The sequence below is a fragment of the Oryzias latipes genome, chromosome 12, assembly GCF_053564925.1.
Source record: "Oryzias latipes strain Hd-rR chromosome 12, Olatipes_Hd-rR_3.1".
NCBI lineage: Eukaryota > Metazoa > Chordata > Actinopteri > Beloniformes > Adrianichthyidae > Oryzias > Oryzias latipes.
The window spans coordinates 18,379,393-18,405,073 of record NC_136248.1 but is presented as its reverse complement, the minus strand read 5'-3'; the positions used below and the strand labels follow the sequence as shown (position 1 = coordinate 18,405,073).

General features: G+C 39.3%; 1 protein-coding gene and 1 long non-coding RNA gene across 13 annotated transcripts in view; one reads left to right on the top strand and one right to left on the bottom strand.

The window, feature by feature from the left end:
* The window catches only part of LOC105357979 (uncharacterized), a 65,008-nt gene that overhangs the window by 1,136 nt on the left and 38,191 nt on the right, over positions 1 to 25,681 (bottom strand). Inside the window, exons 1-7 of one of the 12 annotated variants that reach the window (XR_013659350.1) lie at positions 13,258 to 13,327; positions 13,072 to 13,142; positions 12,069 to 12,134; positions 9,927 to 10,084; positions 9,726 to 9,788; positions 6,862 to 6,911; positions 1,517 to 1,710 (exon numbers count right to left, since the gene is read on the bottom strand). Coding sequence is in view for 8 of the 12 variants with exons in the window: in XM_078955832.1 (XP_078811958.1) it covers positions 1,654 to 1,710; positions 9,726 to 9,788; positions 12,069 to 12,134; positions 13,009 to 13,142; positions 13,258 to 13,276 (339 nt within the window). In the remaining 4 variants the exon portion in view is untranslated. Of the gene's footprint in view, positions 1 to 1,516; positions 1,711 to 6,861; positions 6,912 to 9,725; positions 9,789 to 9,885; positions 10,085 to 12,068; positions 12,135 to 13,008; positions 13,143 to 13,257; positions 13,393 to 25,681 lie in introns of those variants that run through there. The other 11 variants (XM_078955833.1, XM_078955834.1, XM_078955835.1 and 8 more) reach the window with 11 other exon arrangements.
* LOC144996388 (uncharacterized) lies at positions 20,791 to 22,416 on the top strand. The gene is made up of 3 exons (XR_013659363.1): positions 20,791 to 20,924; positions 21,485 to 21,571; positions 22,188 to 22,416. It is a non-coding gene; the product is annotated as an uncharacterized LOC144996388 (long non-coding RNA).

Genomic DNA, 25,681 nt, shown 5'->3' with positions numbered 1-25,681 from the left:
TGCCAAACCAGATTGCTTGATGAAACGGACAACACTCTTGGCTGCACTAATTGTTTCTCCGATGTCTGGGGCGTCTGCAGACAGTGCGTCCTTGTCCAGGCCATGCCGAAGTACGGTGTTGATCACATGATCAAGGCACGAGAGGCGCTTGTAAGGCTCCAAAGCCTTCACAATGTTCCTGCCCTGATCTGTAACCCACACTATTCTGGATAAAGATGAAGGTTCCAAACCAAATCTATTCACCAGAAGCCGGACCAGTTCTCTTCTTATATTCTTCCCCTTTTTGGCATCTTCTGCTGGAAATACAGAGGTGGTAAGTGTTCTTCCAACCAAGCTGAAGTCTGTTTCAGTAAAGTGACAAGTTATTGCAATATAACTCATCTTTCTGTAATCATCCGTCCACATATCAGTACTCATGGCGACGTCACAGCCACCTGCCAGAGCGTTCTTTACCCGCTCAATTAACAAGCTCCTTTCTTCCTCAGCCTTCTTGCCGCACGCCTTTGACACTGTGGTGTAATGGGGGAGGACCGAGTCGACAGGTATGCGCCCAAAAGTTGACCCAACATTGATCAAGTCTTGGGCCAGACTTTTAAAACTTCGCCAGAGACTACGGAAAATGGTCTAAGGTCCTGACAGCAAAAGTCCACGCACTTGTCTGTGATGGCCTGCTTAGCGCGAAGAGGGGCGGTCCTTGGGAAAAATGATAATATAGATGTTTGACGTACATCACTTTTGCCATTACAGCTGTTTAAATGCCTGCTCAGCGTCGAGGTGCCAGTCTTTTTGCTCTCATATGAAAGCAAAGCGCCACATTGACTACATTCAGTGAAGCCAACACAAGTTTCTGTATCATTTTCCACTATCAATTTGAAGCTTTTCCACACTTCCGGCGGTGCGTGTTTGCCTTTTCAGTTCCCCTGTCTTTAGTTTATCTTTGACTTCTTGCTGCTCCATATCGAGGATACCTAAACAAAATAGATGCAGACTTGGGGGGGGGGGGGGGGGGGGGGGATTACATTCACGTGGGCAATGCGTGCCCAGGCTCTGCATCTGCGCACCGCGCTTCCTGTTCAGTAGTAGTTAATAAAATAGCAATTACCTTACAGCGCCTTCTCTGTTTTAACCAAATTATTAATTTATAACAAGTATTAATTTGTTTAGTATCCACACATCGTTTTAGTATACATTTTTCTAAACATATATTTATTTAAAAAGTCAGCGAGAGAGAAGCTCGGCCCGACCCGAACGTAATGTCTTCATTTTAGTGCCCGATCTGACCTAGTTCTGACTCGGGCTCAGGCTTAAGATCTTACCTCTAATTGTGGGATAAATAAAAGTATCAATTATTATTATTACTTAAGATCACCTAGAACCTTCGCTTCTGCGAAGTATAACTCTATATGATATAATTCTATTTACATTTACAATAGTAATATAATCAGAATAATAAGTGTAATAATAGCTATCCATTATGAACAACAGGAAAATGGATTTGTTTCCATTGCTCTCATACATTGTCATCTTCTCCTGGTCAGCAGAGCTCCATGCCCGTTTTTCAGAGGAGGTGGTGTATCCCAGACATTGTGGATGCCACTGTACCGGCGTTGGTTCAAGTAAAATCGTCCCGAAGGTAAGTGCCTTAACCTCTGTTCACTGAGCTGAAGGCTGGCCATAGTGATGGGATGTTGATGCCTCAGCTGTATTTACCTGGACAAAAATAATCAGAATGAAGAACTGTTAAGAATAAAAATGCATCATGTAAACATTCATTTTAAATTCATTTCAAATCATTGATCTCTATGTTAAGTCTCTGATTTACAGGGTTAACAGAAGTATACTAGGGCTTTCATAGACACAGATGAGCGCCTATATCATGGAAAGATAAAAACAAAAATTCTGCTTTTTGAGTGTAATAATATCATGTTAATTCTTCTCAAAAAACAGCCCCAAAGCAGTATTTTGGTCTTTAAAGGCATTTCTGAGTATTCCTCTAAAACCTGTTCTCTGAGTATCAGCCCCTCCCAATCCATGAAAACAAGCGGGTTTTCATACTTGTGCAAAAATGGAGCGGCGAAAATAACTACCGTAAATTCCGGACTACAAAGCGCACCCGATTACAAGCCGCACCCACCCATTTTTACGTGTTTAATTAGTTTTCTACATACACAAGCCGCGTCAGAGTACAAGCCGCGCATGTGTTAGGCGATATTGTCATCCTGACAGATCACGGTCAGCATCCCAGAGTGAGTGCAATTCATTAGCACATTGTGGGTGGTGCCAGCTTTGCCTCAGGCTCATGTATTTGAGTGTATCGACATCTGTCAAACAGCATGGACCTCTATTCTGTTCACAAGTTCCTCAGTTATGGTGTTTTTATTTCATTTTTTTTACTTATTGACAATCTAGGTATCATACATAAAATTACAAACAGTAACCATATAATCAACATTACATCCCTCAGTTATGATGAGGAAATTTACATCCGCGATTCCACATTTCCCATGAGTCTTAGGGGCTAAAGGCGGGGCCAATGCCCGGCTCGCCACACTGTTGTACGTGTTTAAGAATGAGCAGCAGTGGATGGAGGGGTTAACGGGTAAAGCTCTCCTTCCGCTTGTGTCGCGGCGGCGTTATGGGAGTAACAGGGCTGGTTAAAAAACACACCGGTAAAATACAGCAGCGGCGACTGAAAAGCGCGCGCCTCAGCGTGATACGCGCGCCTCAGTGCGGCGCGTGCGTCAGAATTCAAAAGCCTCTGCACTCCGCGGACGCCTCTGCGCTCCGCCCCCCGCGCTCCTTGTCTCCCCTTCCTATCTACTCCGACACCTCTGGCCAGCGCGGCTTCAAGGAGGAGCACTTCGTCCCTGTTGCGCCGGTGGATGGAGCAAATCGTTTCTGTGCAAAGCAGTGATGAAAGTCAGGCAAGGAAAAAATCCCTGAACTTTTCTTTGAGCGATATGGCGGGCACAGAGCGAAATTTTGGAAAAATACGTGGTCTTAGATGCATTCTGGTGCATTCTGGCAGCTAGTTATTCACTTCTTTATCAAGAAACTAAGACTAATTGGAGCATCATGATTTGTCATTCAAACCCCTAGTTTGACTCTCCATTAAGGACTTGCTGGTCCTAAAAAAGAATTTGGAAAATTGCTCAAAGTAACACAATCCTACAATCTACGCTTTTCCTTAAAGCTGCAAAACATACAATTGCTAAAATATAGTAACATCAAAGCCCCAAATGGCAAAAAGAACACCAGTAACTATGATATTCTATGAAAATACCTCAGTTATTTATACATTATTTCTGCTTTAGAAATGACTGATGTACAACATCCACTTGCACTGTTTTCTCAAACTATAATTACATCAAAATATGGGATCTGCTTTAAACTATAATTCTATAACATAATACATCAATTCTTTAACACCAATACTAAGTAATCTGGGAAATATCAAAACAAACATACAAACTAAACTAAACATTGTAAACATTATTTTTTAAGGGAGTGCGGGTCCAAACCATCAAATACTTATAATTAATGTTAACTATACTGAACTAAATCATGGTAATTAGGAAATACAAATAAATTAGATAGAGAAATGTATTCAAAATAAAAACTGAAACTCAAAACTAAAATTGAAATTATTTCAAAATGTGGTTTTGAGATTATTTTACACAAAAAAGTATTTGACCTACACTACCTTAAAAATCTTTTTTTTTTTTTCCAGCCAAGACCACTTCAATTTGTTTTTTATCGTCTTCTCACAACTGAGGTCGTGACCACGCTCAATAATGACGATGCCTGCCATTATTTTAACACAAATTTGATCGCAAACTCTTCAGATGTGTTTGTGAAAGTTTAGCGTGGGTCCGCCAGTTTTGGTCTCTAGGGAAGCAAGTCACGCTGACCACGTGGTGCAGACAGAGCCAATCAGACCCGTCGACGCATCCGAAAGCAACTAAAACGTCCCGTCATTGGTCAATTAGGCCGGGAAGACGAAAGATGGCCACGACCATAGAGGAAGCGATCTGCGGAGAAATATAGAAAATAAAGCTAAAATTAGCTGATTTCAGACCATTTTCTAATCCGGAAAGCGATTTGTCCGTAGAGATCAGGTCTTTATTTCCCGGAAAGTACGTTCGGTTTGCTCAAAAACCCGGATTTCCGGGAATTCCCGGAAGACTTTCATCACTGGCAAAGGAATCGGACTTAATACTGTACGTTTTGTGTATGAGGGGCGGGTGCGTTGTTACGTGTGGGAGCCATCAGACTGCCATCGGCCCCGCAGCTCAATCAGCAGGAGAAGATGTCTCCAGCTCACACGGAGGCTGTGAGTTTTTCAAAGCAAAATTCCGCTTTTACGGTTTCCTTAGAAACCGTAAATGGAGTGTAAATTCACTCCATGCGCTGTTCTCTCCGTCACGCAGCAAACCGGCTTTTCCAAACCCGTTGGTGACGGTGGACTTTTTTACGCTGCTTTTAACGATTGCTTTTAACTTGAAAGCTTCATCATATTGTAGCGGCGATCACGTGCACGTTGGGTCTAATGGCCCCAAAGGATTCTGGGATGCGGCCGGGCATGCGTGTTTCATTTTGTTGAACCATGACTGAAGTGTCTAAGACCTGAAGTCAAGTCCATGCTGTTTGGCTGCATAGAGGTGTGTTGAATAAAAATGCCTTGTGCTTGGTGTTAGATAAAGAATTCAAACTATTCACTGAGTTCGAAAGTACGTACATGGCGGCCGCTAATTAAATCCATAAATTAGCCGCGTCACTGAATAAGCCGCAGGGCTGTAAGGGCAGGAAAAAAGTAGCGGCTTGTAGTCCGGAAATTACGGTAATTTTTCAATTTCAAAAATCCTTTTTTAGTGTGACAAAGGGCACTGCGAAGAAGAGGGGTGACAGGATAAAGCCCCTGGCGTCCAACCGGACATACATCCAACACAGCGCCTTCATGATGGTGAGCTCACGTTGTTGGGTCAGCGTGTCTGTGACAATCGTTCAGAACTTTCTGACTGCAGCTTCTCTGTCATGATCTGGTCAGTCTCCTCCCCCTCCATCTCAGTTCCACTCCTAACCACCACCAGCTGTCGCCACTCAACCTCATCAGCCTGCAGTTTAAAAGGAGACTCAACCCCATCATTCAACGCCAGATTGTTGTCCTCTATGGTGACTAAGCCTGGGGCCTGTTTCAGAAAGGAGGTTAAGTGTAAACTCTGAGTGCGTTAACCCTGAAATCAGGGAAACCCTGGGTTTTCCGTTTCAGAATGGGAGGTTTGTTAAACCAGAGTAAGCAGAGTAAGTCAAACCCGTTTCTGAAAGAGAGGTAACTTATACTCGGAGTCAGTGTCCATGGTTACTTATGCTGTGAACCTAACCTGGTCGGGAGCAGGTTTTATTCTCCAAACTCGAAGTTTCTGCCGGTCCCCTCCCCTTTTTAAAGACGAAGCGGTATGTTTCGCTTTAACCTTCATTGCCCACATTTCCGTCACACAGAGACGGTCTAAGTGACAAGAATGGCTTGTTCTTTTTTGGAGGACCCAATAGACGAGGAGGCTGCATTAATTCGTAGAGAATTATATTTACCTCGTACGAGGATTTTGAGAAGACTCGATTTTTTGTCATTTCCCCATACGTTTTTGTTTGAGCGTTACCGTTTTTCGTTGCAGTCAATCACATATACAAAATGAAAACAACATTAGGTATTGCTATGTAGATGTTTCATATGTCAAATATTGTCAACAAAGCCTACATCCATGACATGCTCAAATTTGACCTGATTGAATTATGTTTTTATACTTCATTTTTAGCTGCTGCCATGTTCTTTTAATTCCTGCAGGATTGCATCTACATGAAAATGAAATCAGGGACATTGAATTAGATTAATGTAACAATTACCTTTTGGAAACACAATTTGCTAGCACTGCTTACTTTCTTAATCCCATATAAACCTATACCACTTGATCAATACAAGGGTAGTGTTGCAGCGTGTGTGTGCTGAGCGGGGTGCAATCCACGAGAGACAAGGGGAGGGGCGATTGCAGGCGCAGATGGGGGGGGGGGGGGGGGGGGTGAGCACGGAGCAGAGGTGTGTGCGTGGCATATATTGTGTGTTCGGAGGACGGAGCACTTAGTTAAATAAAGAGAAGGTGTCATTCCCAGAATAACTGTTATGGAGTCATTCTTAATCCGCTCTGGAGGTTGAGGGTTTCGAACGCGAAGTGAACCCCGAAGGAGAATTCCCTTCGGCCCTGAAGGAAATCTCCTCTGCGCTTCTGACCACGGTCGGAAAGACGAGAGAAAAGAAAGGAGAAGTCTTCGCGCTGCGAAAGGTTCAACAGTAGACAAAAGTTCACTTTTAAAAACACAATTGCATGTATTAATATTAAACTGACCAAAGTTTGCAAGAGGGGAAGGTTAACAAAAAAGTCCTCTAAACATTATCAACGTTAAATGCATCCCCCCCCCCAGATTGGTTCTGTATACTATGCAGCATTTCATGCATTTACACCAGGAATGACACTTCAAAAGTACACCTATATATCGCCATTTTTTATTTCACTCCTTACGCTATTTAAAAAGTTATTACATTCAATATTTTATAACAATGATTGAAATGCAAACTTAGACATTAACTTAAGCAGCTATGTTTTCCCACGTTAACTGTCTCTGTTTTGCAGATGCGGTGTTGCTTTTCTTCTGGAATATGTGCTCATATTCACTGTAACTCTGCAGCAGCACGTCAAGTTCAGCTGGCGAAAAATACGCAGACCTCTTTTTTTCACGGTTGCCTTGGTGACTCGTGATATCTGCGCTCCATTGATAATGGCTTCTCATAGTCGCGGTGCGCACGCTCACCTCCGAATCAGTCCACTCAGAGTTGATTGACCTGACTCCGATCAGCTTCTCTGAAACAGAAAACTCAGAGTTGTTAATCTCCCGATTGACCAACTCAGAGTTCAAGTTCAACCTCAGAGTTGGTTGATGATAACATGTACATCAGTTACGTGTAATAAAATTGTTTTCCAAACGTTACTTTCTTACATCTTTTTCACAAAGATTTTATATATTTTTTAGGTTAGACAAACATATATATCAAGTACTTTTTTTAAATATATTGACATAATGTCTAATATTTAAATTTCCCTTTTAATTACTTGAATTATTAGGTCATGCAATAATTAAATACTTGTGTTTACTGTATAACACAAACAAAATGTGTAGGTTTTATATTATTCCACACTATAAAAAAAAAACGTTTTCTGCCATTATAAATGCTTCTTTTTTACTGCACCAAATAATTTTGCATTGACAAAGATTTCATTATGCAATTTACAGGGCTCCAGACTTTCCAGATTTTGCGACCAAAATTTGAGAGTGTGCGACTGCATTTTACATCCAGTCGCACATGTGCGACCAGTAAATTTGCCTCCCCCACCCTCCGTATTTTTTATACATTAAACATGGAAGGGGCACGTCAATGATCAATGAAATAATCAATGAGACGCGAGCGCACACGCACGCAAACACACGCACACATACTCATGAGACGCGAGCACACACTCTCGTGATGCCCGTCTGTGAGGCGGCCAATGCGTGTAAGAAGAATAGGGAAAGTCACTGTAAGTGGCTAAATGCGTGGAGGGGGAGGGGCCTAGAGATAACCGAGCGCGCGTAAACGTCTGTGGGAAGGAAACGGAGACAAATTTCATCACAACCTGATGAGCAAGCGAACTATTGATTCGTTCTTCCGACCTGCAGCTAGTGTACCAGTGCCAGAGTCTACAGCAGGGGTCTCAAACTCGCGAAGCAAACCACGGCTCTCATGCACGGCTGTAACGTCATGACTCCGCTCCCGCGGGAGATGGTCAGCTGAGGAGCATAAATGTCCCACACCTAAATGCGTGACAGCTAACGGGGCTCTAACATTAAACACGTGCGAGCAACAACACTATTTCGTCTTAGACACATTTAAAACAGGTGGGTAAAATGCAACGATAGACGTGTTTAAGATGAACCAGCGCCGCGCCTGGATAGTTGGGGGGGGGGGGGGGGGTTTGAAGGCGAAGCTGCAGCGAGACTTAAGGAGAACAGGAAGTTGTTGTCCTTAACATTCAATTTACTTTTAATATGCCTCTTCCCCTTAGTATGATCTGTGATTTCTGATATTATATCTTTTATAATTATTTTAATGTTTTGTAATGTATGTAGCCTTTTTTTAATCAGTTGGCATATGAAATTGTTTTAATTGATCACTGAACTACAAAAACCCATCAGGACACATGTCCCATAATGCATTGTTTTGTAGTCTGTAGGGCAGCTTTCAGTCAGTGCAGTACTAAATTTCCAGCTGCGTTCGCTCTGGTTGGGGTTTTGCTCCCACCCCTTTCTCGTGATATTTTTGTTTTGATTGACAGGTGATGTTGGAGCAAAAACAAAAATATACGTCTCACACCAGGTGATCTGAACAGCGTTGCGTCCATCTGGGTGATCTCAAACACGCTTATTGTGCATCTTGGCTGCACCTATTTGGTGTCACCAACATGAATTTCCATCCCCTAATGTTTACATACATTTAAGTATTGTTTGTAATTGTGAAATGACCAAGAGGTAACTACGGTAATCACTTTGTTACTAAAAACCTTTTTTTATTCTAAATGTATGGTATTTTGTTTACTATTTGTACTGTCATGACAGCGATGGTGCTGTCAGTTTACCTTCTTGTTGCATCTTCAAGAGTACAGAATAAAATGTGACACTGAATTTGAAAAAGCACATTGTAATTTCTGCATCTATTATTAAAGTATTTATTAGTAATACAGTGGAAATTAGTAGATCTGGTTAGCATGTTGATTTACGGTATGCGCCCTTAAATTTTCTGGTTGTGCCCCTAAAATTTTCAGTTCCCAGGCGCGGCGCTGGTTCATCTCAAACCCGTCTATCGTTGCATTTTCCCACGTGTTTTAAATGTGTCTTAAGACGAAATAGTGTTGTTGCTCGCACGTGTTTAATGTTAGAGCCCCGTTAGATGTCACACATTTAGGTGTGGGACATTTATTCTCCTCAGCTGACCATCTCCAGCGGGAGCGGAGTCATGCCGTTACAGCCGTGCATGAGAGCCGTGGTTTGCTTCGCGAGTTTGAGACCCCTGCTGTACACTCTGGCACTGGTACACTAGCCGCAGGTCGTAAGAACGAATCAATAGTTCGCTTACTCATAGCTCAGACGCACGCACATATCAGGTTGTGATTATATTTGTCTCCGTTTCCTTCCCACAGATGTTTAATCGCGCTCGGTTATCTCTAGGCCCCTCCACGCATTTAGCCACTTACAGTGACTTTCCCTATTCTTCTCGCACGCAGTGGCCGCCTATCACGAGAGTGTGTGCTCGCGTTTCATGAGTATGTATGCGAGTGTGTGTGTTTGCGTGTGTGTGCGCTCGAGTCTCATTGATTATTTCATCGATCATTGACGTGCCCCTTCCATGTTTAATGTATAAAAAATACGGAGGGTGGGGGAGGCAAATTTACTGGTCGCACATGTTTGACTGGATGTAAAATTCAGTCGCACACTCTCAAATTTTGGTCGCAAAATGCGACCATTTAGTCGCAGTCTGGAGCCCTGGTATTTCAATGTTTGAGTGTCAACTCAAGTTATGAATGTTAAGTGAAGTATGTACAGCTCACATTGTGAAGTTAAAATGTCTGGATTACAATACTCACTTGTACTACAGACTCTTTGAATAAACCCTGGCACTTGCTGATACTCGCAAGAAAGTCAGCAGTCTAAAATACAAAGAGGCAGCAGATTTTAAATTCACAAGCAACTTTTTTTAAAAAGTACAATTTTTACCCTGGGCTCATTAATAAATGTTATAGTTACTGGGTGTAACCCCTTGGCATCAGACAAGCCATCAGACTAACTGTGAACACCTGGCCCCGCCCTTATTGTGAGAGGCCTGGTGTGTATACAAGTTCCTGGTCAGCTGGTGCACTTCCTGCTTGTTGCTTGCTACTCCCTGCTTCCTGTTGGCTGCTTCTTGCTCTCAGCTGTTGCTGCTGCTGTGGCCACACCAGGACGCCTAAAACATATTACGAATAATACGAACAAATACGAACATATTTGGACACCTCAGCATTTACCTTTGGACACTAACTAACCCCAAAGAGACCTGCTCATTGGTGAGTTTTTTTGCGGTCGCGACACCGAAAACAGAAAAAAGCTTTATCATAGTCACAGAGCTAAGCTAATGCTGCCTTACCTTTTGAGACTTTGTTTTATTTAATGGTTCTTGTTTGGTTGTTTTAATTTAGTCGGCTGAATTCAAGCCGAAGCAATTTTTGTTAAGTCGCTTTCCTTCTTTTGTGTTAATTGAACACTTTGAACTGTTATAGTTACTTTTATTTCCATGATGCCAAAATGGCCACTGTCTTTGAATTAGATAATGGAATGAAAAACCATGTTGCGCAACATTTGAAATTTGAAAGTTTAATTTGTTTAAAATTATTCTACTTTAATAATGGGATAAAGTTAATTTGTAACTTCAGAGTACATTTTTGATTTAAAACTTTTATCCACTTACCTTGAACCTTGATATGGAATTGTTTGACTTGTGTACACAATTTGAATTCTATTTGAAACAGCTATTTGATTTTTGATAAGAACATTGTTTCTCTTGTTTTTACTTTCTACAATAATGATTAATCTGATCTATTTCAGTATACCCAGTGAAATGACTGTGGTTTGTTTTTGTTCAATTCTTGATTTGTTTTTTTCTGACCCTTTCTAGGTCAGGTTTTTGTTAGGTATGCTTTGATCTACAACTTGATGGCGAGCTACCCAAATCTGAGATCCTGATACTTCCACCCTCAATAACATCTCCTCACCTGCAGCAAACCTCAACTACATCCCAACCAATAGACTTTTGGAAACCACTCAATAGGACTCAGACCCATATCCCGATTCCTTTTGTTGTTGTTTTTTTGTATTCTTTAAGTGTCTATTTTCTGTTAATACAATCGATTGCATTTTACTTTCATCGCTGTCTTTTTTTCATTTACATACCTTGGGCTCCCTGAGACGAATTCTGATTATTGCGTCTAGTCCCATAATCTTGGAAGCGTTACATGGGTTAACAAAAGGCTGGGAGGGAAAGAGGCAGAAATAATGTTTGGATGTTTTGGCGGAACATAAAAAAATGTTGCGGGTCTTGCATCACTTTAACTGAATCCTGACATTTGAAGATGTAATTATAGTTAACGACAGTTTTAAAGTCTTAAAATAATGGTAAAACCGTTAACAATAATTATGTCTTCAGACTGTAATGCTGCCCATATGGATTAGCTACCTACAGTGGATGATCCTTTATTTTATTTATTTCCATTTTATAAAGGATTATTCAATTTGTACATGTCTTCCCTGAGAGCTTTCTTTCTCAAATATTTCCAGACATCAGAGCTCAATACAATTGGCTGACAGATCAATTTAACGCAGCAGCTACTGGTTTGAGCTCTGCTGAGGATCAGTTCATTGATACACTCAGACTCCACCCAGAGGATGGGGTTTACAGCACAAACACTGAAATATGCTGGGTGTGGAGAGGGAGCATCCACTCATGGGGCAGAAGGATGAGGGCATTCTGCTTCCAATCTACATTATACCGTTGTGAGATTTTCTGCTTCTGCCACTTTGAAAACAGAACAGAGCTAGGCTTAATAATGAGCAAGACCTGAGAGTTGCAGTAACAAACCTGCTAACTCGTTTTGAAAAGATGTGTGTAACACAAAGACACATGTAGCAATCAACAATACTTTGTGTTTCTTTTTACACATAGGTTCAAAGTTATTGTTCTTACAAAGTGAATGATTCATTCATTTTCTTCCGTTTGTCCCTTTCGGGCTCCGGGCTGCCAGAGACTATCCCGGCCACTTATGGGCGAAGGACAGGTGAACGATCCTTTATTTGTCTGGTTTCTAGCATCAGGAATGTTTAAGATTTTGATATGGTTTGACATTAACTTATTTTGTCACAGTTTTTATGGCAAATGCATGATGAGGGGGACCCACCTGACTCATTGAAGACCAGAGCATGGACATCATCAGGGAGGACCAGTTGATAGTGTGTGATGAGCTCTGTAGTCAAGACAGAGATTTCTGAGTTAAATGTTACATTTTACATAAAATAACGAGTAACACTTCCACAGCTTTGTTGCATTGTTGTACTAACTAAACGGGTCGCGTTGGTTTGAAATCAAAAGCTGCAATAGAAAAAAAAACCTGAAGAAATTAGAACTACATTACACCCCCACCGCACCCCTCCCCCCACAGGATTCAACCCGCCCACTGAGAACCCCGCGAATTTTAAAATGGAAACTGCAAACTAACTAAACTAGCATATCGCGAGTAAATAATCACCCCACCCAGATATACGGCATTCCCTCATTTATCCCAAAATAGGTGAAATTTGTGAAGTAGGATTCCCAACGTTTTAAGACTGTAAAACTTATTACTACACACATTATACGCTTTTGTTCCCCAAGGTCATGATGAATAAATTCTCTCCGTTTTAAACTCTCAAAATTAAAATCTTAACAGAAAAATAAGTTCCGCATAATGAAAACCAAGCTCTGCTTGAAATCGAAGATTTATTTAATCCGAACGCATGCTGTGCACGAGACGCGCACGGTAAATGATTGACAGCCAGCAGCGACACTGAAGTACACCGTCTGCTGATCAAATAATGCCATCCTAGCTAAGTCATGGGTGGAATGGTATCGAAGAACTAAATAATGTCAACAGAATCTTCTCACATTATACTTCAAATTCGGTCTCTACAACGCAGATTTTAGCAAACAGAAATCCTCTAATGACGTTGAATTCCTAGAGTTTTCCGCCTGTGTGGGGGGAAAGAAAAAACAGTGTCCACACGCAACTACTGCCCCCATCAAGAGCAAATTCCCACGGCATAACTACTTGCCACTCTTCCCTGCGCATCATTGGAACTCACCGCGTTACCGCTGAATCTGCCTGCGGCGTCAAAATACAATACACCGCGCACACCTCCCCCTACCTGGCTGTCGTTGAGGGCTGCAGGCAGCCGGCAGGAGCCAAAAGTGGCGCGCATAGCCTGAACTTTGATAACTATGATAAAAAAAATAGATTACAAAGCTCTTCTCTGTGAAAACTATCAATATTTATGATAAATATGACGTCTCTCGCTTCCCTAAATTCACATGTTAGAGTAAATTCAACTTACCTATAACAAGTTTCTCCATCCAGCAGGTGCTTGGAGCTTCTCTAAAATGGCTGACTCCAAAGATTCTCCTTCTGGAAAATGTTTCAACAGACGGGGTTTTCTTTTCCAGAATTAAGGGGCATGACAGTTATTTTTTTTTAAAAACTTTATTAACAAATATTGCACACACAAAATACCAAACACACAACTCCACACTGTGTGCAAAATACAATTTTGACGTTCGCTAGGAAATTAAAAAAAAAATACATAATAACAATGTAAAACAGGTTAAGCAAAAATAAAACAAATGTAATAAAGGCAAAGGAATCTGTTAAAATTTCAAAAGAGACCATGTTTCAACTGTTCTGACAGCTTTTTTGTTAGTGGAGGACTTTATACTGTTTACATACAATACCATTTATTTCTGAAAAACATAAAATACTGTTTTTTTGTTGGCATATTTACACTTGTGTATAAAGTATTTAGCCATAATTATAGTTAAATTAACTACCGGTACATACATTTTCTCTGCATGAAGTCTCCCTTGTTTAAAATATCCAAAAATAATATGCTCATAAAATAATCTATAATCTTCACATAGATGAGTTCGTATAAAAAGTATCAAATCTTTCCAAAATAGTTGAGTGAAGGAACAATACCAAAAACAGATGGGGCACAGTTTGAGGAATGACAAAATGTACAGTTTATGTCCAGGTCTTTTTAAAACTTAGTAAACAAGTGTTTCACTGGATAACATTTATGAAGAATTTTGAAAGAAATATCTCAGATTTTATTGGTGATGAAATACTTTGTGTCATTTGAAAACCAAAAGTCATCCCCCCATTGAGCTTGCAAAAATTTGCATCCTTAGCAAGTGAATGAGATTCCTGAAAAAAAAAACAAAGTCTATTTTTTGCTGTTTAGCAAATAAAAATAAGGCCTTACGCTTTACATTATTCCTTAGCCCTCTGGCATTTAAAGAGAAAACAGATAATGACATAAAAAAGTAGAAAAATAAGTAAAAAAAATAGAACCTTTTTAGCCTTTTAAGAAAATTTAAGTCCAAGAAAATATAGGTCAACTGCAAAACGCAGTCGCACCTTTTTCAATCAAACTGATGTGGAAAAAAAGAACACTGAGAACATTTAAGCATTAACTCAACATCCTCTTTGCTTATAAAAATTTCAAGAAAAATGATATTTATAAGTCCATTGTGTTAACACTTCAAACTGATTTTTTTCCCTCTTTTTCTGCTCCTTTAAAATGGAGTTACGCTATTGATCACCAATGATGATTTCCCCTTATCCTTTGATGAAGGCCCTGGCACCAGCATAGGAGGCAAATTTTCCAGCAGCTCGAGCCTTCTGAATCTCTGGCCACAGCCGCAGCCTCCTCTCTCTGTCACCTTTGGAAAGATCCTCCTTGAACTGCAGACCGTGTTCCTTCATGTAAGGTGAATCCTTCCCCGCCTTCCAGACTGCATCCCTGCACAGCCGAGAGATGAACTGCAGAATAATAGCTCTGGGCCGTGTGTTGCTTATAGGCTGCCTCGTACTGCCAAGTCGATGCACAGTGTCTAGAACATCCACCAGCTTTTCCTTCATGGAAGGGAGGACCATCTGACAGATTTTTATCACGACAAAGCGGGTGTTTACATTCTCTGTCTCAGGAACTCCCACAAGCTTCAGATTCCTTCTTCTTGTGTAAGATTCAAGCTCATCCACTGTTCTTTGTAGAAGTTTGACAGGCATCTCCAAGGAGTCTACCCGTTGTTCCAGAACAGCCATCTTGGTGCTAACAGTTCTTCGAATAGTCGTGAGCACCGCTAGCAAGCGCGCCCGAGCTTGCACCAGCACCGTTGGAGCCCGCCACAGCCAAATATTCACGTTTTTTCACCACGGCGATTAGCAAAGTTCTAAAAAACATTCAAGATTAAACTTTGATAAGTTAGGTTTGTCGCCATATAACTTTTCACAACTGTTTTTTACTGAAGTAGGTGCGGAGCGAAGCAAAACCAGACCAACTAAGCCACCATCTTGGAATCCCCCAGGCATGGCAGTGATGCACCTGAAAATGAACATCCTGAGAGGGAATGTTGTCCGTACCCCACACACTACTATGACTACGAACAATTTCTGAATGGGAGGAATAGATTGAGAAATAGAATGCTTGTTTTCTTTCAGGCATCTACGTCCACTATTTATACACAAACAGTGAAAAAGCATGGAAGTCACTTCTGCTCACAGCCTCCTCAGATATGGTGAGGGTCTTCATACCCAAGATTCCCCACTTCCCATCAGTCTTAGGAGCTGAAGGCGGGGCTAACCCCTGGGTCGCCGCAGTATGTTTGGAAGGTAAACATAATTTGTTTATATTAAACAAACAGTATTTGTTTAAAGTATTTGTATTTGTAAATTGAACAACCCCACTTTTCCCGTTTTTCAGTGTAGTTAATATGCTGATTGATGTTCATCTTAGCAGAAGCTGGATTCTGACGTTCAGAGTACGATGCTGTGATTGGTCATTAAGAATCGTAAAGGAAACAGGAAACCCTGCAGACGTGTCACTTCCTGAAGTGTGCAGTGAAGGTCAATCCAAACTAAACATATCTTCACATATTTCAATTCTGATGATTAAAAAAAAGTAGAAAACAGTATTAATTTGTTACGTATCCAATCTAAGTTTTACATACATAAGTGCAGAATAAAAAAAAATTCAAGTCCCAATTTTACTGCATTTAGGAAAGAGATGTTTCAATGTTATGAATACATTAAAAAGATTAACACACCCAAGGCAACTAACACTGGAACAATTTGTGCTTTTTTGTTTGATTAATCCCCTCCTCTAAGAAACATGTATTTTGTAAATATTATTATTATTTTTATTATTATTATTATTTTGCATTCTCTTTAAGATATTTTAAAGAAAATTATAAAAGAACCAGTCAACAAAAGATTAAGAAACGAAAAAACCATGAATGCTCTAAATAATGACTTTTCCACACAAAACTGGAACTATGTGTACAGAAAGAAAGATGTGGATATCTCTTATTAATGTTTTTTAGAAATATTTAGCTCACTTTACAATAAGAACTGTCCAATTCATAAATTCAAGAACAAATTTGCCAAATGCCCTTGGTTAACTACCGGTCTACAAAATGCTTGTAAAAAGAAGAATAACCTCTATAAAAAATTCTTAAAAACAGGGGAAAAGAGAAACTGAACAAAGATATGAGTCATATAAAAATAACTAGACTGAAATAACATGGCACGATAAAAAGGTTCACTTGAATAATCTACTGAATGAAAATAAAAACAACGTAAAGCGAGTTTGAGACACTTGCGCTCGCACCTCTTTGCGGTAGTCTTTGGAACATAAATCACAAAGTTCGAGAGGGGGGCATCACTCACCGGTGGCCCGGTGAATCACACACAAACACAGGTAATTGGGAATCTTTTTCAGTCTAACAATCAACTCTAGGAGTACGCGCTCCTGTCTTAGAGAAGAGCGCGCAGTGTGTGAAGGAAAAGGGGAGGGGTAGTGGGCGCAGGCTGCGAGGAGCGCAGGCTGCGAGGAACGCAGGTGCGATTACGCAACACCTGGATCATGGCGTGCTGTTCGATCACTCAGCAGCTCATGTTAATGATATAATTATTTACTGACTATTGAAGATATTTTTATTGCGTGTCTTTTCTGTTGTTTAGTTGGTGTCAGTATTTGACATAAAGACAGCAGGTAATGCAGGAAAACAGCTGCGTTTGTTGAGATCATAAATAAACAATAGATCATATTTTTATGAAAGGATTGAGGTTTTTGGGGGATCATTACTGTAGGTGTTGCACAAAATTAGGAAAATGCCAAATATTTTAGAGTAATCTCAATAATGAGCTCTATAGAACTCAACTGAAGTAGAAATGAAAAAAATGACTCTAGTAAATGCTTCGAATATGTTTTATGCCTCGTCTGAAGACATTTTTTCAAGTCCTGGTAGGTTTGTCTCGTCAGCCACAGCCTTTTCTTAGCTGGAGGATATGTAAAACCTGCAGCAGCTTTAAGGCAGGAGCCCAACAGAAAAATTAAAGGCGTCTACTGTAATAGTTCTGTGAATTAAGTCCCAACAGTCTTGGTAAATCCTCTGGGTTTTTCTTGGTTGTTTTGCTATTTCTTCATGTATTGAAAGTTATTTCATCATTGCAATATTTATCTGTAATTTCGCATATTGCGAGTTTTTCCTCATATTATGCAGCCCTCATCTAATCTATTTTCAAAGTGTTCCCATCGGTTAGTTATGATTATGAGAGCGAGAGCTGTCTGTTTACAATTTAAAATATATACTCACAAGTTGATTCAAAAGATAAAGAACACAAAAGAAATATATGCTTTTTTCTGTGAATTAGAATTTCTCCTAATCATGAATGGACATATGTTCATTTTTTAATACAGCACACACACACATCACACTGAAAGGTTGAAGCAAAAATGAAATATTTTATTCCTTTGTGCTTAAATGCTCCTAAAGTTAAACTAAAGGGGAGTTCCTTTTTTGAGTTAAAGCATTCGTATGCTCGGTTTGCTGATGTTCTCATCACAGATGTTTTCAATCAGCAGCAGGTTTTAGGAAGTTCTACATGTTGAAGTTTGGTTTAGATGCTGTGATGCGTTCATGGTCATCACTCGTGGTTCGGTTGAAGACCAAAAACCATTTACTGATTTTTGTGTGGATATGCATATGAAAATGTGTCATTCACCCAAAGCACAACCTATAGTACTTTTTCCACAACAACTGAAGATGTTCAGTAGATCCAGACAGTCGTGGCCACAGTTATCTCTTCATACTTTGGTAGAAACTTACAGCATGTTTATAGACTTCCACCTTCATGTTTGTTTCAGCCTCACCACTTTTTCCCTCTACATTTTATTTAATTTTAAATCAATAACAAAAAATCTTGTATAGAAAGGTTGTTCAAAGTGTTAAAATTGGAAATGTTTCTATTTATGTCAATGTTTTTCAATAAAAACCCTGAAATTTTCAATGTCATATGTGCTCTGAGCTTTTTGTAAAAAAGTAGAGGAGAAAAAACAAATAAAGTTTTTTTTAAATCATTTTTTCACATTTTTTGGTTCTGCCAAATTAATTCAAGTAATTGAAACACATGTTGTTTCCTTTTAAAAACAAAGTTATTAAATTGGTAAATAATATATCGTCCAACCTGTAATGACATCATCTGATCTGCGCATGTGCACACAAAGCATCCGCCATTTTGAGACCAGAAGCGCGTTCGTCCCTTTCACTGCAGATAGACGATGGAGCGGGGGGGACAACGTTGTCTGACCTTGGTAAGTAAAGTTTTCTAACTTTTTTGTGTATATACTTAAGTGTAATCTTTTAAATGTGTTTTGACATTGAGGACATAGAAATTTACCAGTTTACAAATTGAACAGCAAATGTAAAATCTGTTTTACGTGTAGTGAGTGAATAATACTGTCCCCCCCCCTTTTTTTTTTTTTTTACTTTTTACAGATTTTTTTACCCATGTACGGTACATTGTCTACTCCAGTGTGGCTGTTATTTGGTGAGTGGATTTAACATTGTTTTGGTTTCACAAAGCTGCTGTCAAGTCATTTTTTTAATTACCAATTTTCATTTGTGTTCTTTCCATCTGTTTGTCCAGTTAATGTGGAAGTGTAAAGACTGGTACTGAGGTAGCTAGGCGCTCAGAAGTTTTAAACATTATAGTTTAAAGCATAAATATTTTAGGGGGTATTGATCATATCAAGTGCATTTATTCTGACTGTCCATGCATCTTTAAAACTTGGTGCTCACCTCCGACACATTTATCAAGAACTTTCCTCAAGTTACACATGTGATAAATATTATAAAGAGAAGAACATTATAACTATTAACATACGTTAAAACTAATCAGTGTTTTGTTCTTCATCACTGTGGTGATCAAAAATCCCACACCGTCACAGCTCTAGTTGACCCTAGATACTTCAAATCCTCCTCCTCCCTGTAAAATCACTCTTCCATTTGGGTTCCTCTCATTCACATATATGTAATCATTCTTACTGCAGCTAACTTTCTTTCCTTTTCTTTCCTTTCCAGAGAAAATCTCCACCTCTTTAGCTTCTCCTCCAGCTGTTCCCTGTTCTAACTACAAATCACAATATCATCATAGTCCATGGTGACTCCTGTCTAACATCATCTGTCAGCCTGTCCATTCAGTGAAAAACTTAAATCCACCTACATTAGACACATCAGGATTATTTGTAATATCTATTAGGGTAGGGATTGGGTTCATGGAGAAGGGGAAAAAAATAAAAGGCCATAAATCTACTATAAATCTAACTGAATAAAAAATAAAGTGCCTCAAAGGTGAAGTTACACTTTTTCGCCAGCAGGGGGCGTTTATGTCCGTGAGGCTCTTTTAAGACATTAGAGTCAAAATGGCGGACAACAACAGCGCTGGACCATCAATGGATTCTTCAACATCATTAATACCGTAGGTTAGCCCAGTAAGATATACCAAATTGATTCTAAAATTTATATATGCAACACACTTAATTGTGCGGTGTCATTTCAGTGAACAATCACTACTTAAGATCATCTAGAACAGGGGTGCTCACACTTTTTTGGCATGTGAGCTACTTTTGAGTCGACAATGTCTTGAAGATCTACATGTTTATTTGTACATTGTTGTTTATGTACTGATGATTAAAAACTACACAGTAAGATTACACAAAGATACTTTTGTATTAACAGATGAGGAGTTTTATTACAAAGACAGAAAGCAGTGACTATTGTATCCCCTTGCTCTGTTGTAAACCGTGCAATGCGGGGAGCGTGGCATTTCAAAGGCGCTGATGGCTGCGTACGAAGCGCGTGCCACGCAAAAAAACCTCTTCCTTAATGAACTCTTATGTATCGGGTGAGAACTGCAGAGGCGATAGCAGGAGGACACACGCAGGGCAGCTTCAATAAACACTCCGGTTGTCCTCTAAAACCTGTTCTCTGAGTACCAGCCCCCCCCCCAATCCATGAAAACTAGCGGGTTTTCATGGATTGGGGGGGGGCCCAACAGAAAATAACAAATTTTTCATTTTCAAAATTCCATTTTTAGTGTGGCATTGGTAATATATTCTCATATATATATGCATGTAGGCTATCGAATAGCATAATATATTTACCCTTTAAATCTGTTGTCCTTTCTGTCTCTCTTTAGAACTGTATTCACCAGGAGGGAGGTGAAGAGCTGCTCTGGGACTGGGTTCATTATCACTGAGGATGGGGTGATCGTTACCTACGCCCACATTCTCCAGGGGAACAGCTGAGTGGAGGTGAGCGACAGCAACGTTGTTTTACTAAAACTTGAATTTCAAGGTTGGAGGATCAGGAAGAAGGTCTGAAGGTGTCCTCTCTGTTTTCCAGGTGGAGCTTCAGAGTGGCCAAAAATTTCCTGCCACAATCCAAAAAATGGACAAGGAGGCTGACATTGCCCTTCTAAAAATTAATTCGTTGGTGAGAATGTGCTTCCTCTGTAAGGATGGGAGCTGTAGATGTCAAGCAGAGATCTTCTGATGTAGTAGGTGGTGTCAAGGATCTGCTCAAATCTGCGTTGTCTTCATCGCCCTCCCACGGATGAAGCTGCCCACCCTAAAGTTGTGCGGCCAGGCTCTCGCACAATATGGTGAGTGATGTTCATCTGAGCAGAAGGTGGATTCTGACATTCAGAGTATGACACTGTGATTGGTCATTAAGAAACATAAAGGAAACAGGTGCAGACGTGTCACTTCCTGTATGCGTGAGCAGTGAATGTCAATCCAAACTGTCATCTGTACGATGAAGATGACTGGGTTCTACTAACTCACTGGTTTAACTAAATGGGTCCAGGTCATTTTATTTTTTAGAACCATATTGTTTTTTTATGTCCTTCTGCAGTTCTGGACTGAAGGACCAGATATTTTTTAGTGATTCTATTTACACCTTTGAGCGAAAATTTGACCCCCCTCACAAATGTCAAAACCCACCAAAATTGGCACACACATTGTACCTGATGACAATGAATTTTGGGCATAGTGAACGGCCCATGTTCATGGATTGATGGCCACGTTCTAATGCACACTGATAGCAGGGATTAACGACACACGGATGTGTGCACATAGAGCCCACAGAGACTCTGTCATCTAATTTCTGACTCTTCTTTTGTTGCCTAATAACATTCTTTTTTTCTGCCGTATGGCTATGCAGGACGGGGAAGTTATTGGGATGAACATTGCCCAATATAAAGCTGGGATCTCCATTGCTGCCTCGTCTGAAGACGTTCTTCAAGTCCTGGTAGGTTTGTCTCGTCAGCCACAGCCTTTTCTCAGCTGGAGGATATGTAAAACCTGCAGCAGCTTTAAGGCAGGAGCCCAACAGAAAAAAGAGAGGAATCTACTGTAATAGTTCTGTGAATTAAGTCTCAACAGTCTTGGTGAATCCTCTGGATTATTTTTGGTTGTTTTGCTTTTTCTTCATGTATTGAAAGTTATTTCATCATTGCAATATTTATCTGTAATATCGCATATTGCGAGTTTTTCCTCATATTATGCAGCCCTCATCTAATCTATTTTCAAAGTGTTCCCATCGGTTAGTTATGATTATGAGAGTGAGAGCTGTCTATTTACAATTTAAAATATAATAATATATTATAATAATATAATATGTAATTGGTTTAGATGCTGTGATGCGTTCATGGTCATCACTGGTGGTTCGGTTGAAGACCAAAAACCATTTACTGATTTTTGTGTGGATATTCATATGAAAATGTGTCATTCACCCAAAGCACAACCTATAGTACTTTTTCCACAACAACTGAAGATGTTCAGTAGATCCAGAAATCTGTGGCCACAGTTATCTCTTCATACTTTGGTAGAAACTCCTCTGATCTGGACTCTGTCTGTCTCTGCAGCATTCTCCCCCAGCAGCGGCATCTCCACCCTGACCTACCGCTCTGTCCGCTCACTGAACATCTTACAGCACGTCTATAGAATTCCACCTTCATGGTTTTTTCCCTCTACATTTTATTTAGTTTTAAATCAATAAAAAATAGTTGCATAGAAAGGTTGTTTAATGTGTTGAAATTGGAAATGTTTCTATTTATGTCAATGTTTTTCAATAAAACCCCTGTTCTGAAAAAACCCTGACATTTTCAATTTCATTTGTGCTCTGAGCTTTTTGTCAAAAAGTAGAGGAGAAAAAAATTAAGTTTGGCAGATAAGACATTTTAGAGTTGTCTTAATTAAACACTTAAAGTGGAGATTTTGCATTAAAACTGCTTACTTCACAGTGCTTATTGTTAAGATGCAAACATAATCAAAAGGATTAAAAGATTTTTTTTCCAAAGGAAAGTTGCTAATTTTACAATACATGGTGTATTTAAAATAATCTGGCTGTCAATCTGTGCACTTTTCAATTTGCAGTCATCCACTGAAAATTTAAAAGCCGCAAAAGTGGCTAAACGCCACGGACAGTTTTATGAAAAGTTAACAGCCCTGCAAATGGAGGACATGGGAGGACCAGATGGAGGTGGTTGTGCTGTGGTGCCCCCTAGAGGGGGCAAGTCCCACTAAATATAATTGGGTAGAAATCCCTTTAAGATTTATAGGGCCCATACCATGCTACTCTTAAGACTTTTATAATTAACAATATCCATTTATATGACAATATATTACTTTTGGCACACAAAAGAACACATTTTTTAGTAAATACGAGTTATTTTCTTACCCCAAAGTAAGACAACTTGATCTCTGAGGCACGGCCTTTTGCTCCTTGTGGGTGCCGCCCATTTCATGATCAACCTAGAGCCGGCCTCAGCAGCGTGTTTGCGTTTCTTCCACGGAAACAAACGTCCAAACTTTTGAAAAAATTGATCTGCATTTGTGCATTTATCACCGATAGCTCTGCAGAGGAAGCGGGTGATGGCCTGGGGGCGGGGCGCAACGCAGACTCTTCCTGGAAGGGGCTGTTCTCACTGGTCTATATCAGCTTGTGAGAACCCGCTCATTTTCGTGGATTGGGAGGGGCTGGTGCTTTTTAGAGGAATACTCATAAATGAATGAATCATAAATGAATGAATCAAAACACCGCTTTGGGGTTTCTTTTAGTGAGGAAAAAACATTCCAATACACTTAAAAAGATCCAAAATTTGATTTTGAATGGTTTAGATAAGGCTAAACATCATTTGTAGTAATTACTTCCTTAGTTAGGGTTAGAAAATTAACAGCTCCATGCTGTGTGCATGGAGCTCAAATATGCACAGGGCATTCCTGTCTCCACCTTCATCCCCTTTTAATTTTATGTAGATACAATAGTTTTGGATTCAAATATTGAAGTGGTTAAATTTAGGGCCTTAAAATGGTTAAGGTTACGGCCACATATTCACCTGGTAAGGATCACATGAAGGCAGATGGTTAAGATAAAGGCCAAAAAAAAAAGGTTCAGCTTAAAGTAAATCACATTTAGAATTTAAACATTAAAGGGATGATTAGGTTACCGGTACTCATTGGCTGCCTCTGCTGGACAGAGAGGGAGATGGACCTTGGTGATGAGAAAGAAAAAAACAAGAAATCTGGATGAAAACATTTGGATTGAATTATATTTATATTTTACAACAAACAACCAAAAAAGACAAAAAAAATTGAATCTAAAGTAATAAAACAAACAAATAAAAAATATTTTAAAACAAATGTAATAAAACAAATACAAATATTTTAAAACAATATTTTAAAACAATCAAGAAAATCGATATGATCTGTGTTTATAAGATTACACTTGGCTTTCCTCAGTAACCTGTTGTTACTTTAAATGTCACACATATTTGGTCTTTGTTCCCAAAGTTAGGTATTAACTTGTGACATTTCCTCAATTACATTTACTAACTTCATGAAAAACATCCACTCACCTCATCCTATGTTTTAGCTTTTTCTAATGGAAAACACAGTCTTACTCACTTATATTGTTACTTTAGACTGTTTTTGTGTGGTCAGCCTTTACACATCAAAAATAAACTGATTATAAGTTTTATTCTGTTTGAAATGCATTTCAAATCACAATTTTAAAAATATTTTTAAGCTGTCTAAACCTATGGCATCAAAACGACAATGTTGAAAGTGTTACATCACTGCAAAGACTGAATCTTAAGAAAGTAAAAAAAAACTTGTTTTAAGAAAAACGTCTGTAACGCAAGAAGAATAATCTCATCCAAAACATGTGCATGTGCTGCAAAATGTAGGAAATGGGTCTTTGGCTTTGAAGAAAAATGCTACTGATAGAAATAAGTAATAGGTTTGTAGTTTTTATTGTTTCGTTTTAGTGGTTTTAGTTGAGCAGTTGTCTAACATGTTGGATAACTGGGCAACTGGTGGTAAAAAGTTTAATCAGAGGGGGTTATTATGAGAATAGCTCTTTCAGCACATATTCTTATTTTTTGCTGCACAACAGCATCTAGCTGCTGTGATTGGATGGGAGAAAAAAGATTAAAAAGCATTAAAGTCATAATAAAATTTCGTGTTTGACTTTTTTAGATTTTTCAATTCAAGTTAATCCACTACAGCTGGAAGAACACAAAAAATGTGATTTTGTAGGCAATTGTCAAAAGCAAAAGAAGTCCAAACTCTTCTGTACAGAAAAATAGGACATTATTTTAATTTTTTTAATAACATTTAGACAACTTTTTGTGGAAATCCGGCCTTTGGTTGAGGTGACACGTTTAACATTTACGAAAAAATTTCCCCAAAACGTTTTCTAACTTCATGTGTCTGAACCATGAAGTACAATTTTCTAAATGTTACAGAAAACGTGACAAAACCATATTATAAACTAAACATTTCGGAAAGGATTGTGGTGCATTAAAGGTTCAAATAGAAAAACGTAAAAAATGCATTCATTTGGGCAGTGGTATTTTTAAACGCTGGTATTACTTGTATGTGTTTTATATCTGATTGTATAAACCAGTTTTTCACAATAAATCTGCAATTGTACAAATTTACTCTTAAGAAATAATTTTCCAGAAAGATCAGACTTACAAAAGGGTCAATTTATGATTCTTACGTCTGGGCTTTAAACGCGGCGTGAGGATCCCGGAAATGTAACCATCATAGGTTGGTGAGTGGGTTGAATTTGAACTATTGACTGTATAGAGAACTCTAAATAACTCATAAAGAATATAGTTATAAATAGTCCTGCACAATATACCGCAAATTTATCGTTATCGCAATATCCAGCTCTGCAATATGCATATCGCAAAATACGGCGAATATCGCAATAAATCACAAACCCAAAATGTGTTAAAACAATCTTCTAGCAACAATCTTCTAGCAGCTTGAAGCATTTAACGAATCAAATAAATCCCTTTATGCTTTGACCAATCAGATGGACGCCTTCCCATTGTTGACCAATCAGATG